This window comes from Aphelocoma coerulescens, chromosome 7 (genome assembly GCF_041296385.1).
Source record: "Aphelocoma coerulescens isolate FSJ_1873_10779 chromosome 7, UR_Acoe_1.0, whole genome shotgun sequence".
NCBI classification, from domain to species: Eukaryota; Metazoa; Chordata; class Aves; order Passeriformes; family Corvidae; genus Aphelocoma; species Aphelocoma coerulescens.
Window position 1 is genome coordinate 19,228,620 of NC_091021.1, and position 18,909 is coordinate 19,247,528.

The 18,909-nt window shown below is 35.5% G+C and overlaps 1 protein-coding gene across 1 annotated transcript; it reads right to left on the reverse strand.

Moving 5' to 3' along the window:
- Positions 1-384: 384 nt before the first annotated feature.
- On the reverse strand, positions 385-18,661 carry DCAF17 (DDB1 and CUL4 associated factor 17). The gene is made up of 14 exons (XM_069020676.1): positions 18,573-18,661; positions 17,228-17,331; positions 15,808-15,898; positions 14,778-14,920; positions 13,887-13,965; positions 13,650-13,739; positions 11,412-11,519; positions 10,797-10,902; positions 7,190-7,332; positions 5,674-5,783; positions 5,145-5,232; positions 3,530-3,613; positions 1,989-2,144; positions 385-1,245 (listed from the first exon to the last, which is right to left on the reverse strand). The coding sequence occupies exons 1-14, from the start codon at positions 18,579-18,581 to the stop codon at positions 1,120-1,122; spliced, it is 1,437 nt and encodes a 478-aa protein (XP_068876777.1). The 5' UTR covers positions 18,582-18,661; the 3' UTR covers positions 385-1,119.
- Between the last annotated feature and the right edge of the window lie 248 nt (positions 18,662-18,909).

Consider the following 18,909-nt stretch of genomic DNA (forward strand, 5'->3'; position numbering starts at 1 on the left):
TTAATTAGTAAAGCCTGGAGCAAAAAGAAGTATTTGCATTTAGAATTGCCATGCTTATGATGACAGTGATAGCAGGCAGTTCTGTTTTGATGAGCTATTCTCCTGAGCCCATCTTTGGCTTGCATTTGAAGAAACTTTATCACTGTGAAGTCTACAGCCTGTGTTTTGTTGTTGTGAGTATTTTTTAATTTAAAATGAAAGCTTTCATTCTGCAGATTCTGAATATACCACATAGCACTCCAATGTATCTGCACACAGTTGTAAGGGTGAACAGCTGGGAGCTTTGGCACACACTGTACAACTCCTGATCCTTAACAGAGTCAGGCAGAGAACTGCTTGGTTATCTATCTATCTGTAAAAACATATAAAAAGATATATTAAAAAGACAGTAAAATACATAATTTATTAGTATTTCTCTTTAAACCAAAACATACACAACCAGAAAACCTGAGTGATTTTATTTCTCACACAAAACCAAGAGAAGGATTTTGTCTAAGTGGTTTAATGGGAACACTACAATTTTCATACTACATACAAAATTTATCCTAGATTGTTTTACATACTTGGATTAATTAACAGTTTGTATTAGAGTTGCATAGGTAAAACTATGTAAGACAGATCACAGCAAATGGTAGATAATAAGTAAGTCCACATCTTTCTTTTTGATGTCCAGTATTTCAATCCTATTGCTGAAGAGAAGCAATAAATGCTGCATCTAGCATTAATGATGAACTGGTAAATACATGAAAAGCCATGATGAACTACAGGCAAGTGTACAGTGTCACAAAGAATAAAAGAAACAAGACCTTATGTAGTAGTATAAAATGTTAAGATTAAATCCAGCCAGAAAAACAGTAGTTGACTACTTCATATGTATGGAGTCCTTAAATAGCATCCAAAAGTCTCTGTAGCTGGTGTTTATGGCTTAAATATATACAAAAGTTCTCCCTCCTTTTTTTACAAAACACTTTCTTTTTTCATAGCATTAAGGATCATCATCTTTTGCAGTATCATTAAATAGCATCCAAAAGTCTCTGTAGCTGGTGCTTATGGCTTAAATATATACAAAAGTTCTCCCTCCTTTTTTTTCAAAACACTTTCTGTTTTTTTTTCATAGCATTAAGGATCATCATCTTTTGCAGTATTACAGACCATTTGATAAACATGACAACTGAATCTCCTGTTAGGCTTCTGTTCTATATGTAATACGAGGTCTTTGTCAAAGTAAACTTCATGACTGTAGGTCTGAAATGAGAAAAAAAAAAAGGATTGCAGTCTCTATTTCCACAACTTGCTAAGATCCATATCATTTTCCGCAAGGAACAAAAAATACTTAACACCAGTGAACTCCATACCAGGCAGAAATTTTGTGTTGATACACAGAGATTACTCTTCCAGATAAAGGACAGAATTTTAATACTTTGAGAGGTTTCTCACATCCCTATTTTAGGAATCTAAATTCAGAGCATCCGATTTAAAGATCACAAGTTGCCTATGCAGTCAATGATAAAAGAGGTGCAAAGGTGCTGAAAATTTCAGACCATGTAAGTTGGATGTCCACCTAAACTTGGACTGTATGAACAGCCCATTCCATCTTCCCAAATATATACACAGTGAGGTCCCTGCTTCATTCTATGCATGAGTAGTTCAAGTTAAACTAGGGAGACTATTTACAAGTTGCAAAGTTAATCTGATGTAAACAACCACAGAATGAGTATTTAAGTTGATAAATACTTCAGAAATACATTAAGGGCAACCCTTACCCCCAAACAAATCAACCAACGAAAAAAAATCACAATTTCAAATAAAGGAGATTTTCAGGTAAATTAACTACTGTCTGATGGAGCAGTTACATTTTTGGAGTTGTGATTATTATTTTATACAAATCTCATCCCTTTGCAACACTACTTCTATATCTGCTTGAAATGTGAAAAGTAAATGAGTGTGGGGAAGAGACAGTGGGAACAAAACACAAGAATTTTCCTCACCACATCCCAGGACTCCTTTAATGGAATACTCTTAAGTAGAATCCCATGTTCATTACAATGAAAGTCAAGGTGAGCTCTTCCATCAGCTCCTATCTGAGTAACTGCCACAGTGGATAATAAATCCAATTCATCTTCATAGTCCACAATTTTGAATGTCTTAGGAAAAACAAAACCTCAAGATTACAAATCAAACATAAATTCACATTCCCCTCTACCTAAATTGTAGAGCTCTTTTTTCTTTCAGGTGAAAGCAGAATTGGGCAAATTCTAGTACTTATCTTCTGAAAGAAAACTTTGAGAGCTCGATACCCAACAGGCATTTTTCCCAACATGAGCTGTCAGGGTATTTCAGCAAAATTCCTTAAGCAGGAGAAAAGGAAGTGATGTTCTGAAAAATCCTAATGTGTAAGTACATGTATTTTATATGTAACATACAGGAAATACAAAAGAAGTACTTCTAGAGAGGCTTAAGAAATATATTTATTTATATATATTTATTGAAGCAGAGTCATTAAGAGACAGTGTAGCTTTAAACCATCATTGGTTTTGAGTGAACGGGTACATTAGAGTAATGCCATTAACTGAGTATCTCTATGTTCTATTCAGATCTCTCTCTTGCTCCACAGATTATATGTCAGTGAAGAACTGAGACCCAAATGTGAAGATTGTGAACTATCTTAATTGCCTTTATCTCACTGTGACATACTCTTTAAATTCAAGCCAGTCTTTCTTCCATAATGTAAAAACATTTACTGGAATCACAAGTAAAGTGTAACAGCAGGAAAGAAAAATAGTGTGCAATTATTTTTATTATGGTTAAAAGAAAAAGTGAATAGAGATAAACTGCAGACCCTTATGGGTTATACTGGACTGTGCTATATTTTTACCATAGTAAAATCTATTTCCTCAGAATAAAGGAGAGACTGTCAGAAACTGATGAATTTTACCTGTTGTGCTTATGTCAATTACAGATCCAGCTCTAGATAGAGCTAAAAAATATTTTTCATAACCTTTTAAGACTCAAGGGGTGTTTTCATTCTCAAGAAGCAGTTACTTAAAGGAAAAGTGTTAAATACCTTATCCTACAATCCAATCAAAGTAACTGGGAGAGAAAAAGAAAGTTTAGAGATACTAAAAAAAAGACAAGAGGATCCTAAAGCAGAGGAAAAGAAAAAATTCCTTTCATTTCGTAAAATGCTTTATAAGGAATGTTCAAAGTAGACATTTAAATAAAGAAAAGAGTAATGGTTTGGCACATTAACATATCTTTTCTGTGCCACTGAAGTCACATGGAGTTATGGTATCATGGGGCATAAGATCAGTTCTTGAAAGAAAAAGAAAATTCAAAGCTCAAATGTCAACCAAGGAGAAAAGATGATAAACAGCATGTGAAGCAATTAGAAGAAGACAAAGAGAAGAAGAATAAAGAACTCAAAGATACACACAGCTAATGGTTACACCCACTGCACCTGAAACAAGAAGGGCTTTTGGCTAGCTAAACAGTGAAGTAATCCATGAAGTGCTCTTACTACATCAGTTACCTCTTGTTCTGGGTCATCATCCAGCGAGGTAAAACGCTTTTTCACCACTCGACCAGAAGCTGTTACAGTAACAGTGTTGTTCACCTTTGGAGAAACATACAAAAAGTGTCTCTAGACTTCAGAGCAATTTAGTTTCTATTGTTTTGACAACGTATCTGTTTCATATATTTTGTTTTCTGACCTCGTTTTACTCAATAGCTATGCATAGCCCTGGTGCTGTTTTCCTTATGAGTTCATGAACTTGTTGACTTTAGTTGAGATATTATTGCTCATATTTAGAGGTGTCCCACAGAGGTGGCAAAGGTTCTTAGCTACCATAATTTTTTGAACAGAAGTGACTAGAACCAAGATGCTAGAATGAGAATTATGACTGCTAAATCACCACCAATTTTTTTCCTAAACTCTTACTTCCAGAAGATGGGGAAAGTAGCATCTTAAACCACCATGGCTGCTTCCACTGGGGTCCATTAACACCGAAAATACTTTAAAAAAAAGGTTATCAGTGTCTTAATAGAAGTCAAAAGGAATAAGCACAGCACAGGCAGCACTAGAACTCATATTTCTTTCTTCTTACTGTAACAGAAGTTATCTACACAACCTCAAAAAGCAGTATGTCAAGTTATTAGATGACCTGGTGTTTAGTTTTTTAATTCAATGCAAGTTTTGTTCTTGAGTTTGTGTAGATTTTTAATACATAAACCTTTTTTCCTGCAAAAGCTTCAAAATTAGTATCACAGATTCGCAGACATTTTACAATATTCAAATTATAAAAATTTGCTTTTAGATAAGACATAACCTTGTCTGCTCAATCAAAATGACAGTTCCAGGCACTACCTAGAATTGTTTTCATGTGTGCTCTTTAACCTTTTTGACGTTAGATTGTCTTTGTGATTCTGTATCATAAAAGACTTTGTGAAACAACTGAGGTGATTTAAGAGCTCAGTTCTACCAGTAGTTTTAAACCATCCTCTCACGCTTGATTCCACCTTTCTGCACTCTTCTGATTCACTGATGATTCAATCCTGTTCTGCTCCAGTTCAGCAAAACAAGCAAGCAGGAAAGTACTCACATTTTCTGCCAGGTTATTATTCTTTTATTTTAGTGCCAAGGGTTAGATGAATGCCAGACTTGTCACAAGAGAGTGACAGGTGTGGATGGCCAGGAAAAGGAATGGACTTTTGGAAGCAGTGTATTGTCTTTGTTGTATTATGAAGACTTACCCCTAAGTTATGAGAGACTTGAAACATTTCTAGCATTTGTATGCTCTACTTACCTGAGCACCAGAGATGCACACAATTATGACTTGGTGGCACCTTCATTTGAAGGAAATCTGTCACCATCTTTTAAAGTATGTTTTATATCCATGATACATGGTTACACTGCACACCATAAAGAATGCTGAAAACTAAAGAAAAGACTGGAGGTTTCAGAAATCTATCCTGAAAGTGGTACTGTTTTCAAAATTCTTTTCATACTGCTTAAAGTCCAATGAAGACAGAGAATGTCTTTCAATAAACCTTGAATAAAGCCCATCAAACACAGTGATTACTCAGATATGCAAACCCCCTGTGTAAAGCTCAAAACCACACATTGTGGTCTCAGACACTAAACTCACACAGTTTTCTCTGTTGGCTACAATTGTAAAATCTTCTGCAATCTCCATTTGATCTGCATGATTTTTAACTTCCTTAAGCTTTAAGACTCTACAAAAGAAACAGAAATTATAAAGTAAGTAAATGTCTTGGGGTGACTTTATGACTTATTGACTTTATTTAGTCAATGTATTCTAATCTGCTTACTGCAACATTTCTATATAATTTTTGAAAATCTATATTAAAACACTGTAAATAAATAAAATGAAAATTTATTTTTGTAATTTATATTAACCAGTGAAATTTTGACACAGTGGTCCTTGAATATTTTTCATATCAAAATCTAAACTGTGGCCTCTAGCACCCACATTCATCACACAGAAGTCTTCAGATGTTTCTAGAAGAACTTTTGATTCTGACAAATTAGTAGATTTTACAATTTCTATGGTCTGATGAGTTTTTGGGCCTACAAATTGTCAAACTACTGAATTTATTGCAGTTATGCAACTTCTTCTCTAATGAAAAAAAGATTTGAGTAAAAAAGGCTCATACTTTATCAAATTTGGTCCCACGTGGATTATTCTACCTGACATATCTGGATGGAAATATATCCAGTCAGGTTCAAGTGAACAGCATTTCATATCCTGTATGCCATTTTTTGCCTGAAGAAGAAAAAGAAAGCTTAGAATATTAGTATTTTGAAAGTCTCACAGATCTAATTAAAGAGGAAATACTGAGCTCCTCACTATATACCTCTGGAGGTTTTTATATATTGCTCCTAACCGTGATCAGAAAGGATGGCAGTGGAACAACAATAAAAACAACAACAACAACAATAATAAAAAGACTCAGTTCCTATTCTCAAGAAATTCAGTGGAGCAGTTTCGAGATTTTTAATATGCAATAAGCAATAACCTTGTACCTTAGCTATGTATCATCCTACCTCTCCTGAACTAAGCAAAATGAAGATTTAACTGAAACTGTGCAAATGCTTCAATAATTCCTGCTATTTGAGTATCCAAGACATGGGATGTATCAACATATGTGATAAACATTAGCACAGAGTTTCACTTCAGCTTCAAACCTCAGGCTTAGCCTCTTTTGTGCAAATTATTTGTGGAGCATGTAAGCCTGGAATACCTTGTGATTTCAGCAATCAAATGCAAGCCAGTCAAAATCTCGGGATTTTGGCAGTGGCTTTCTGTTGTTAAATTTAGCTGACATCGATCATTCAAATTGCCAAATATATGAACCCACATAGAAAAAAACAGATGAGAAAGGATTCTACAAGTCCATTTGAATCAAAATTAATCTTCAGCTACAGTTGTGAAACATCAGTTTTGAAAATAAGACAGGAGGGAAATAACTGGTTTGATCAGGCAAGCAAAAGAGGTAAGGACATTTACAAATGAGACTTATTTAGTCAAGAAACTCTGAACAGGCCTAGAAGTTGCTTGAAATACAGAATGATCTTCAGGTCAATTCCAGATTCAAAATAAAAGCTGAGAGGGAGAGCTCACACAAAATAGTATTCATATGATGAATAGTACATAAACAAAAATAATTAGGAACAGATTAAACTAAGTAATAAAACCTTTCTAGGGACAAAAAGGGATTAAACTGAGCAATCAAATCTTTTTAAGGAGAGAGAGAAGGTACAAGTCAAAGATAAACTACAAACATCAAGGACATTTACTCTGCAATTTCTTAAAATTTAAAATAATTCTTTAGTCAGCATTTAGTAGGCTGACTAGTCAGAAGTGTTAGGATGTTACCATGTAACCAAGGAAACAGGTAATGAGACTTAACTTATAAGTCATGAATACAGTGCTGTGTAGCTCTGACAGCGCTACTATTTATATTGGAATGAAAGAAATACGAGAAGCAGTACTAATTCAGAAGAAACTATTTTACATATGACTCCATGGGATAGCTAATTTGATACTGGGGTGATCCCTGTGTAAGCTCTACACTGCTAAACAAAGGTATTATTACCTACTCAGAATAAGAGATGAAGACAAACATAATACACATTAATTTCAGAGAAGCTGCTTTCTGAATATATTACCAAAGCATTGTCTTTCAGAGAACAAATATGGAAGACTCCTTTATGTTTTTTCTTGTTAGGTGTGATGATATAATGCCAAGGGTAACCTCCAATTTGAAATGCATTCTCCAGAGAAGATGCTTCAAATAGCAAAGGTGGGGTATCTGCAAATATTCGGTAATGTTAACACCATTAGTAGCAGAACAGTCATAATTCCATTGATCCTTACAATTCTAAATTCCAATAAAGCTACAAATTCTTCGGAACTTTTGAAGATTGGTGGAAACACATTGGCTGTGAACTCTTTTCCAGCACCAGCTATGCTACCTCACCTAGCATCTGGGTGCACATCTGCACTGTTCCTTCTGGTGGGTTACTGCCTTCTTAGATCTTGATGCTGAACTACTCTTCTAGTACCTTTGATTTACAAGCAAAGACACAGCAAATAATTAAAATTATTCCAGCTCATCTGATTGAGAAAGGATGTACACATGAACAGATCGAAGACCATATCAAAATGGTCACTATTGTCTTGGGAAAAACAGTGATAAATAACTGGAAACAGCAAGCAGCAATCTCAACGGAATTAAATGCAGGAAGATAGAATATGCAGATTCTGCTTTCTCCTTTTGTGTAATACAACAAAATAGTGTGGACCACAATGGATGCAATCTGTAGCTGAGTTCATAAAAATCAATCAAAATATATAAATTTTTGCAATTAATGGCAAAAAGTATCTAGTTTTCCTTTCAGTTCAGTTGGGATAAATTATAGAGATGTACTAGGCCATTCTTACAAGTCTTCTGTTTACTAAATGAGAGGCATTTTGAGTGAAATGGACTGCACAGAACTTTACAACTTCTGCCAACTAGGTAAATCAAAGCACTTTCTACAGCTGCCATAACTGAATCAACTTTAGAGTGAAGATCAGCTCTTTCTAACAGAGAAAAGCTGGGAAAAAATTGACAAAATGTGGAGAAAATCTGCAGTTACAAGGGGAATTTAGACAGGCAGAACAGAAAAACCCAAACTGAACTAGTGCAAGGAGAACAAGGCTCTTATTTGGACTTTGTGTGCCAAATGCCTTATCCAAATTTTGACTTGTTCTTATCCTGCTTAGTGTAGATAATTATCCTAGCTTCTGATGGTGCTAAGATGTCACATGACATCAGATATTATGTTTATGGAGTGCTTCTCTCCTCTTCCTTTGTTCATGTTTCCATCTACTTAGCCATTTAGATTGAATGGAATTAGTTCAATGCCAATGAAAATGAAGTCTTTCCTAAGCTGGAAAGTGACTATGTTCTATTTGCCTTTTGGAGTGACGCATAGGAAATGGGTGATTCTGTGCAAGATATAACAAACTATAGGTTATAAAAAACTCATGCATCTGCTGGAAATGTAGAGAATGTTGAAGATGGAAGCATAAGCAAAGGACCTACTGATACTAAAATCAGTCAGAAAATGAAAAATGAGTTAAGAAAGTTTGCTAACATTTTACCCAAACAACTTTTAAAATAAAGCATATATATCAAGGTCCCTCAAAAATTCTGGTAGATGGACTAAATGATACAATTAAATGTATCTCAATAGTGTATCAATACTGAGTAGTAGAGCCTACTTATAAAATAGGCCTTTCCTTATATGTTCATTTGGCAAAGATTTGCAAGATCATAGCCACCTAAATCACTGTGATAATGTGATTCTGCTGCCTCAACTCCCTCTCTCCTGCTGTATGTCACTTGCTCTGGTTGCTTAAACACCTCCTGTTTTATTGTTTGCAAGTCCTTTCCCAAGTCGTGCCAGTTTTCAATCTCCAATTGAGCTTCTTTGTTCACTTACTTTAAACTCTGCAGACTCATCTAAACAAAGTTGTTCCTGGCAGCACTAACAAGTGTTTGTTCTAAATGCAAATAAAACCAAAGAAACAAGAATAGGAAAAGGTTTCTACAAGGTATCCTTCTCCTTGCTTTTTTTCTGAAATTACTATATCATCTAACAATAAATCAAACTACAGTTTAAAGTTCTGGACCGTTCAGAAAATCACACACTGTGACCAAAATCAATTCCTCACCACTCAAGAGTTGTAGCATAGTACATAGTAGCCTGTATGTTTCGATCTCTACACTTCCTTTCAGGTACCTCACACCATGGAAACAGTGCTGTAATAATGGCCATCCCTTCAGGCAATTTCTGTATGGAGGCTCGGACTAAGTAAGAAGGAAAACTACACAGTTCAATTATAGTAAATACAAGCCTGCACTCTGAAACTGTTAGGATCTTGCTCACTGAAGCATTTGCCCATCTCATTCTTGAAAGAAAACAACTCAGAAATGCAACTATTCTTTCAAGAAGAAAACCACAGGAATGCAACTATTTGCTTAAAGCAACCATGAAAAATGTATGTCATGGGTTCAAAACTTTCTAACCACAAATTCCTGAATGTGATTAAAGATCAAAAATGTTTTCTCCAGTACATGGTTTTAAATCTCAAAACTAAAAACTACAATAATCTATAAGCCATGAGATCAAATCTTCCTATTAAAGTTCCCACATCAGGCTTTCCACAGGTCCCTGACGTTAAATGGTGGTTTCACAGATCAAGATGGAGAGAAAAATGGGGAAAGATTTCCCTTTGCAAAAACTGAGATCAAATATAGCAGCCTATTACTTTGTTTTGCTAAAACATTGCATCATAACTTCACTATGTACGTCTGTATTTTATCTTTGTGTACTCCCTCATTTTTATATAAATCTGGATTGATTTGTCACTTGTTATCTGACACTGAAAAAAAAAAAGCATATTTTATGTGGACAATCACCTGTAAAAAACATTTAATACAGAAGCATTTAAAATTAAATAAATAAATACATTCATTCTTTGATATTTGTGAAACCAACCTTTTAAATTTTTTTTTAGATGCCTCAAGTGTGAACTTGTGAGAATGTATTTTTAAAGTAAGAAAAGAAATTTCGAAGAAAGTCTCAGGCTTTGCTCATTCATTAAGATTCTTAGCACCAAATTCTAATTTCAAGTATACCAACAGAAGCCACTGTTTCATTTTAGAGAAAGAAGTCATTAAATAACACAGAACATTTATAAGTTAACAATTTGAGGCATTAGAATTGTTTTTAATAATTTGTTCTCTTCTCATGAATTCATTTTACTGAAACTGGCACATTTCTGACAACCTAGAATATCAAAATGCAAGTCAGACAAATTTTATTCAGTCTCTTTGAATTTCCTCTGCAAGCTGGAGTAAATGTTCTCACATCTTCTGCTTACATACCATATACTGTTTCTGGGTGCTACTAACAGCTATCCTAGTCCTTCCTGTTTCTTAAGAACAGTTGCATCTCAGAAATAAAGAAAGGGGTTTCCATTTCATGCACTGCTTATAAAGTTTTTCAGATAGCTTAGTTGCTCCAATAGTTTTCTTGGTGTGTCTTATATAATTATTACTGTAATTAGAAGTAAAGCAAAGCACATTTTACTATAATGTAAATCCAGAAATACAGCTACAGCACAATATGAGCACAGTAATTTTAGTATTTTTCCTTAGTGTGAAATAAGTCACAATTAATCCATAAAAGCCACCAGTCAAGCCAATACAAAGATCATAATTACCTGTTATTTTAATGTTACATGGAAGACCAAATGGATACTTTCCTACAACTCCCACCTGACCATTCCAGTTGAATTCTTGTCCCAAATCAAATGGTTGTTCCATGAACTAAAATAACACAGAACAATTTAGCTTTACAAATGCATATTTATTTGCTTTTTAGTTTTACTGCTCTATTACTACTGCATTCTTTATCTTGTTAGATACTGCTTGAGGTCTTATTTTTGAATTAGTTTGATTTTTGACTGGAAGGATATAAACTCACATGTCTCACTGCAGTTCTGTTTGAGATCAAACTTCCCCATGCCCACCAGTTCCTGGCCTTAACAATCATCTATAACTACAGTATAGGTGTGTAAAGAGGAGCACATCTGGTCTAACATTTACATAACTCCTCAGAAGTGCCTGTCTGACCCTGTATCTCTTATGTTTTGCCAACTGTAACTGTTACAAGTAATTTTTCTGATAGTGTATCCATTTGTATCTTCTGACCATAAATTCGGGCAGGAACCTATCCTTTGACACATGCCCCATGTACTTATGTAGCATACACAAATATTTATGACTTGTTACCCAAAAATAGCATGGACTGTATGAAAACTCTTTTGTTTCATTACCTGTTCCAAAATGGCCTTGAAGTTATAGAGCCTGACCAGACCCATGCTATACATTACAATCAGGATTCCATTAGAAACAGCAACATCTGTCACACTATTACCAAAAATCTGGAATAAAATGAAGCAAAAAATATTCTATTAGAGAAGAAATAATTGAGAGAAAACACAAATAACTGACATTATGTCCTTGATTTTGCAATTGCTTTATTTTTTTTTATTCTGACCAAACTCTATGATCAGTGTTTAAATTCATGAAGTTTTCTGTAACTCATCTCTTCTGCTGAGTTTCTTTAATCCGTTGCACTGCAGTAACACCTGAGGTTAGACTAGTCATATTCTGCAAGCAGATTCATGCTCTAATAAATTCTCAGTTTATCTTCATATTGTGCTACCCAGTTATTATCATACATGAATAGATTATATTATCCAGCATCCCACAGGAATGTTAGCAAAACTAGCAACTCAATCCAAAAGTCCTGATTTCAGATCTTCTGTTCTTTCTTCACCACCAGGGTAAAATACTAGTCTAATCACAACTCTATGGCTGCGTACAGCTGTACTAAAACTTCATTATCCAGCTGTCACAGAGTACAGGATTCTCTCTGAATCCAAATTAGACATATACATGAGAAGCTGACTTATCCTTTTTAATAATTATGCACTATTCATTTGTGCCACTGCTTAACACATCACTGAGCAAACCCCACAAACGAATTCTTCATATTTAATTAACAACAACATGTGAAGTTCATTGGGTTTTTTTAATAGATATGCTTGGAAATGTAGTTTCTTTAATCTGACTTACTATGTAAAAAAGCAATTAAACCAGTTAAAACAGGCTCAAAAGCAATAAAAAAATAAAGAAACCCAGAAACTGTAAGACACCTACACCTTAACACTACCTACAATTTTGTGATCTGTTCAGTTATGAAATATATATTCACTTCTGAGACTTCACCTTTTACTTAGTTTTACAGCTCTTTCTCAATACATTTGTTAGCTTAGGTCTCTGTGTCTTTCAGACACAAACTCTAATAATCTTCCAACCGTCAAGTCTCCTTTCTATCCTTAAGACCTCAGCCACTCTGAACTCAGAATTTATTGTGGTACACCATCTCAGTAAAGCTGATGCATGAGGTGCATTCTGCAGTCATAAACAGTAACACTAACCCTAACTCCAATCTAACAGTCACATTCCTCTGATCTGTGTCAGGTCTGGCATTGCCTTCACTGGTTGCATCTCCTGCTGGGTGATTCTCACATCTAAAATGCTGCCCTTCCATTATAGTTTAACAATTTCTCTGATGAATACTTGGTACAGTCCCAGCTGAAGAAGTGCTCTTTCAGATGTTCCACCTACTATGACCACGATGAATCTGGCATGCCATTCCTAACCAGATTGAGAATACCTTTGATACTGGTAACATTTTTTCCAGTCCTAAATACTAATTTTGAACAGAACAATACACAGTACCCCCAAACTTTCATGGGCCCAAATGAAAAGTTTAACCCCATGCCTTAACTTGTCAGGCCCAATTTCAATTATAGCCTCAACCCAACCTAGCACCAGCTAAAACTCCAGCTTATAGCTCTGGACCCTAAAAGACATTGTACCTCACAGAACCTAAAAGACAGAGTTTGCATGTTTGTACTCTTTCATGTGTAAGTTGTATCCAGAGCTTTCTTGACTTAAAATCGAACAGTAATAATTGCAATCTGGCTCAAAGTTTCTTCCTAAGTATATGCACTTATTTACAGGTCAGAAACTGAACTCAGGTTGTTTGTTCTTGACTGGTAAAGCAAGACATATTTACTTCTGTCATTCAATAACAGTGATATTAAAAGTTTGGAACATTTGTAACAGCATATAGACTTGATAGACAGTTACTAGGACTGGGTCAGAGGCACATCTATCTTTGTTTAAGGAGGTGAAAAGAAGTGTACAAACACTTTAGGATTTCCTAATTCTTATGATTGCTCTAAGAAAAGGCTAAAGTCCTTCCACATGTCAAAGAGCAACCCAGTAACAGAATCTCTTTGTATCTTCTCTTCTGGTCATTAGAATTAAGAATATTTGCCCCAACGCCCCTATCAGACACAAGAACACTGCTGCAAATTAATGTTTCAATTGCTTTTACAAGCTGAAGTATGACTTCTGAAATTCTGAAATAAGTGCCTAAACTACTGCTGTCATAGAACTACATTACAGATCACATGTTATTAGCAAAATTAACTTACCTTTTTGTTTATTTCCAGCATTCCAATGAATGAAAGAGGCAAAACTTGGAATACAGCAAGATAAAACAATACAGTCTGCTGGATTCCTGCCTGGGAAGGAACAATACTGAATATAGTTATTAAAGGTAGGACAACTTTTATCTTCTACCATAATAACAAAGTATAATGTCCCCATCTTTGTGCTTGTAAATTTTTTTGATCAATGTTGTAAAAATGACAGTTTTTTGACAAACTTACCTGCCGTGCTGCTGCAGGGAGCTTATTCTGAGCTGACTTTACAATCATTACCTCTTGAGGAGTATCCCAGCTCAGATACCTATTTGTGACAAGAAAGGCCTATCTTAATGACATAAAAAATATTTATAAATAAATATATTATTTCACATAAAATATAGTCGACCATAACTAAGCCGATGCCTGTGCCCAGGCAAACTCCAGTATTTGATTTGAAAGAGGTGCTCAAGATGTTTGCTCTTTGCAATGATGTAAAATCCATGGAACTAGGAATGGCTTATTTCATACAGGATTGTGAGAAATAGTTGGAAAGCATGAACATTCATTATCTTAATTTTTCTCCTTCCCTTCATAATCACACTTTCTTATCCTTCAGCAGAAAGAAAATAATTTCTTCTGAAAACTGAAAAAAAGAAGCAGTTTACCAGAAACAGTAACTGCTCTGCTTTAAAAAAGAAAAATCTACCCTATGGAGAAGAATCTTTGCAAATTAAAAACATCTCAGACTTTGAGCATATTTGTTTGTATGTTTGATCAGGTTTGTTTTTCAGCTCTTAAAGTCCTCTCTTGGTATGTTGCTATTGCAATACTAAAGGCAGTAAAGTTGTCAGAGAAAAGCAAATAGTACGCTAGGTTTTGTGGAACTTGATACCAAATTTGACCCCATAATACTTAAGTTGGTGAAATTCTTCTACAGGTAATAGCATGCAGGAACACTATTCCAGGTAATGTTCTAGATTAAAAAATCTGTTGTCAGCCCTGGGATAGTACTAAAATAAACACAATTCCCCTTCTCCTCTGTAGTACTAATCACTGTTAATTATATAAAGCTCTCCTTCTCCACTATACTACTAATGACTGCTAATGATATAAAGCCTAGTTGTTGTGTAATACCTGAAGAATTTGCAACAGGAACCAGCAAGATATACTTTTTCCAGTACTTCTCCACTATCAGCAGAGAGACGTAGAAGCCAGTTCTGCACTGTCAAGACTATCAGGGAAGCTTTATAATCTGATGGACTCGGTAGCATTTCCCCCTACATAAAAAAAGGCTATTAGAAAAAAGTTTGTATCAGGAGGATACACAACATTTTGACACAGTCAGAAGAACACAAAAGTAAATACACATTCCTCGAAAACTGAAGGAGGAAAGCTGCCTGCTGATCAGATCAGTATCTCTAAGCTCATGTCCATGCCAAATAATCACCTATCACATAAATAGTCTGCTGTCACACTTTTTGCAAGAGAGTTACCTTTTCTAGAAAAAACAGCCTTTAAAACATCCTTGCCTTGTGAAAAATTAACTGCTTATTGATCTAATTGGTATCAATCTTGAAGATAAAGTTCTTTAAGTATTTCAAAATAAGACATTCAGTAGTAACTCAACAGTAACTGCTAGAAATGGCATTTACACTGCTTTATTTTTAGGTACCTCAAGGATAGGGCTATATTTCTAAGCTCTGTGGACACTGCGTGAAGGAGAGAAATTATGTAATTATTAGTTAGAAACAATAGAACAGTTTTTGGGCATGGTTGCTTCAATAGGCCTACGGTGTATCTGCTTTTTGGTTTTTTTAATGTCAACAGATCTGGAGAAAACTAAAACTCCCAGCTACTGTCCTAGAATTTATTTTGTAAGGAATTAAGAATTAATTGCATAAGCATAAAAGCACTGGTTTTAAAATCTTCCATGAAAGCTTACAAAAAAACGATTTGAATGCACTATTGAGAAATACAGAGAAGTATACCTCTAAATGTTCAGTTAATATGAATAAGGCACATGTTGCAAACCTTTAATGACTTAACTCCCTAAAAACATTGAGAAAATGGTTTGGAAGGAAAGAGCACTCCATTCTAAATGTTTCACCAAAATATATTAATTTAGTATTTTGCACAACAATGCTCCAGTAAAAAGTAATCTTACCAGTGGGCATTCCAATAATAAAGCATCTTCTATTTTTTCAGACTTGGCACACTTTGACTTTTGATAAAGTATTCTTGGCTCTTGTGCAATGCTAGAGGAAAATGATTGCTAATCATTAGTCTATTTTATAGACCACTTTCTATCAACAAGTCATTTCATACAGTTTTATAAATCCTGCCTTCTCCTTAGGCTGGTCAGAAAAATTTGTAAATATACCTGAAATTGCTCTCAAAATAAGGCCTAATAAGCAATAGTTAATATAAGGTAATATTTAAAAGCTAAACTTCTCCAAATCTTTTGGTCTGGTTGCTTTTTTTTTTTGCTTGTTTTTAGTTTTGGGTTTACTTCTAGTTTGGTTGATTTTTCTTTTAAGTAACAATAGTAACATTCTTGCTCTAGTGATATACATTAAGAAGAAAGCACATTTCAAAAACTAATGATAGTCCTGGAACCTTCCCCTCAAGTTCTTCCAATGTTGCCGTTCATAACAAAGGTGTGGCGTCATGTTCGGATACTTTAAAAAAACCCTCTAACTAAAAGAAAAGCTTTGTACTGTGCACAGTTTTAACCTCTGGGAGAAGATGAGACAAAGAAAAACCTGAAAGATGTTAGACAGGTTAACCCAGTACTGAAAACATTCATACAATGTAGGAATAAAAGCAGATTTAGATCTCAGCTGTGGGTTATAGATTAATTTAATTAACTCTTAGTGGTTTACACTGACAGAGTAGTTTGTCTTTTATGTATCATATGACACTATCTCAAAACTGCTCTGCCCACAACTTCCTCAGCAATGCAGTTCTCCAAGTCCATGCTACTTCCCTCACAGTAGGGACAAGCAAGGACAAGGGCTGGTGGACACAGATTTCCTGTCCTCTACCCTACCATGTCCTGCCTCCTAACCTGTGTATCTGCAATTGGTCATGGAACAGGAGAATACATTAGATCAGAGAAGTAATCTGCAAAATACATTAGCAGAAACTGTACTTTTACATGAAGAATAATTTACCTATTTTATACAGAATTTACATAGTATCAAGCTTGTTACATAGGCTGATTCTGTGGCACACTCTTTAGCACAGTGCTAGTTACCAGACTACAAAGAACTACTATTCATTTGGCTTTTTAGTGCAAGACTAGAAAATGGTGGTAATCTTCCATTCCTGCTCTGAAAGCTGAGGTTATACAGCACCAGAAAGATCAGGCTTTCTTTTACCAAAGTAGGTGTCACATTAAGATACAGAGACATCTAAATGTAATTCAAAGACTGTAAACCAAAGATTTATGCACCTGTTTTTTTTTGTTCCTAAGTAAACTCCACTCAATTCACGGCAGCTATTTGTATGAGTAAAGTTAGCAATGTAACACAGAATCAGTCTCAAAACTGTAAGTCAGTACCTTACAATTGTAAATTTATTACCTGGTAATACAGCATTGGTAATTGTCCATGTAAATTCTTCCTCTTTCATATGCAATAGGAGATGCAGAATGAGTTGTCCAAACATTCTTGAATTTAGTACTTTCCTGAAACAGAATCGTTTTAACAGTGATAGCTGTTTGTAACAAACTTTGCTTCTGAAAAATATTTTATTTGGCTCCTGCAACTTAATAATTCACATGAATTGAAACTGTACAGCCAAATACACAAGGAAAAATCTTATTTGGTTTTTATAAATAAAATTACCAGACCTTTTTAAAGAAAATTTTGTCTTCTTTAAAAACCAAGTTAAAAGATTTTTAATTAGCTATTATTGACAGCAGGGGTAAGGAATATTTTGTCATTAACTTGCCTGCATTAAAACTGGCTACTAACCTTCCATGGTGACTTTTGAAATCAAGGACTCAACTCCCCAGAATATAAATATGCACAGAATTCTTTTATATGTAATTAATTGGATTTATTAAATACGTAATTCCATTCTGCTGGTGGTGTTCGGTGCGAAAGATAGAAAAATGTATTTACTGTTATTTGCAATAAGCACCCAAAACGTTGATGAAATAGACTGCTCACATTAAAGTTTCTTCCATGCATTTAAGATATCAGGAGCTCTATACCATTAACAAAGGTACCAGTATTAGAAAAAAAGAAGTGTAAGTCAGACATACTTATTTTCATTTCAGTAAACCTTGCATGACTATTGATCTAGTTACATAAGCAGATACTTCAGCTGACTTCCAATAAATGTATTTTCAGTGTAAGATAACTGCCAATTCACTTCCAGTCTTTTCCAATGTATGTCTATCAACTACTGTATGGAAGCAGTAATTGTTTTAAAACCATTTTAAAAAAAAGGGTTCAGTTTGTAATTGGTTTAATTCCTATTTATTCTGTAACATGAATTTCACTAAGAACTGGGGTTACATTTACCTGAAAATCTCTGCTGATTATCTTATTGTGCAAAATTCCTTTCAAATTTAACATGAAACACTAAGACTTTAACATTAGTATTAAATATGAAGCCATCTTAGGGAAATGGGTGATATAGAATCTCATAAAAGCTTGTTTCTAACACAATTATTAGATATACAAGTGCCTCTGCAGTTTTTTCCCAGCACAATCCTCTCTACATTTCTAGGCCCGAGCCTTGTGAAATAAATTTAACCATTACTAACTGTCTTCATCAAAACTGCACCTTTTTTCTCCCCAAACTTGTTCTCCAGCGTGACCGGGGACTTCTCGAACACCAGAGGACTGATACTCAGCCCCCTCGGCTGAGAGCCCGTACCCTCAGGGATGCAGCCAGCGCCGAAACGCAGCCCATTACCTGACACATTATCTTTCTGAGGAGTCCCAGGTTCTTCCTGTGGGCGACACCAGCATCCCTGGCATAGAAGCCGTGGGCCCTGCGGCTGAGGAGGCGGCAGACGTTGTGCACCCCGCACGCCCGGGGGGCGGCCCTGCCCCCGCCGGCAGCCGCCTGCGGGCATATTCCCGGCCCGCGGGCCGGGATCGCCTTTCTCCCTCGCTCCAGGCTCGCTCTCGGCGGGGCGTGCAGCCTTGCAGGGCCAGGCCCGCGCCGGCTTTCTCTCAAACCCCCGCCCTGCCCGGCGAGAGGTGAAGCGAAGCGGGTAAAGGCCCGAACGGCCCCTTGCTCCTTGACT

Bases quoted from the DNA above. Each gene is read 5' to 3' on its own strand.
- DCAF17 (XM_069020676.1), bottom strand. The intron at 11,520-13,649 runs GTAAGTTAATTT...ATTTTATTCCAG, and splicing joins TGCTGGAAATAAACAAAAAG to ATTTTTGGTAATAGTGTGAC. The intron at 5,233-5,673 runs GTATGAGCCTTT...TTTCTTTTGTAG, and splicing joins GTGGGACCAAATTTGATAAA to AGTCTTAAAGCTTAAGGAAG.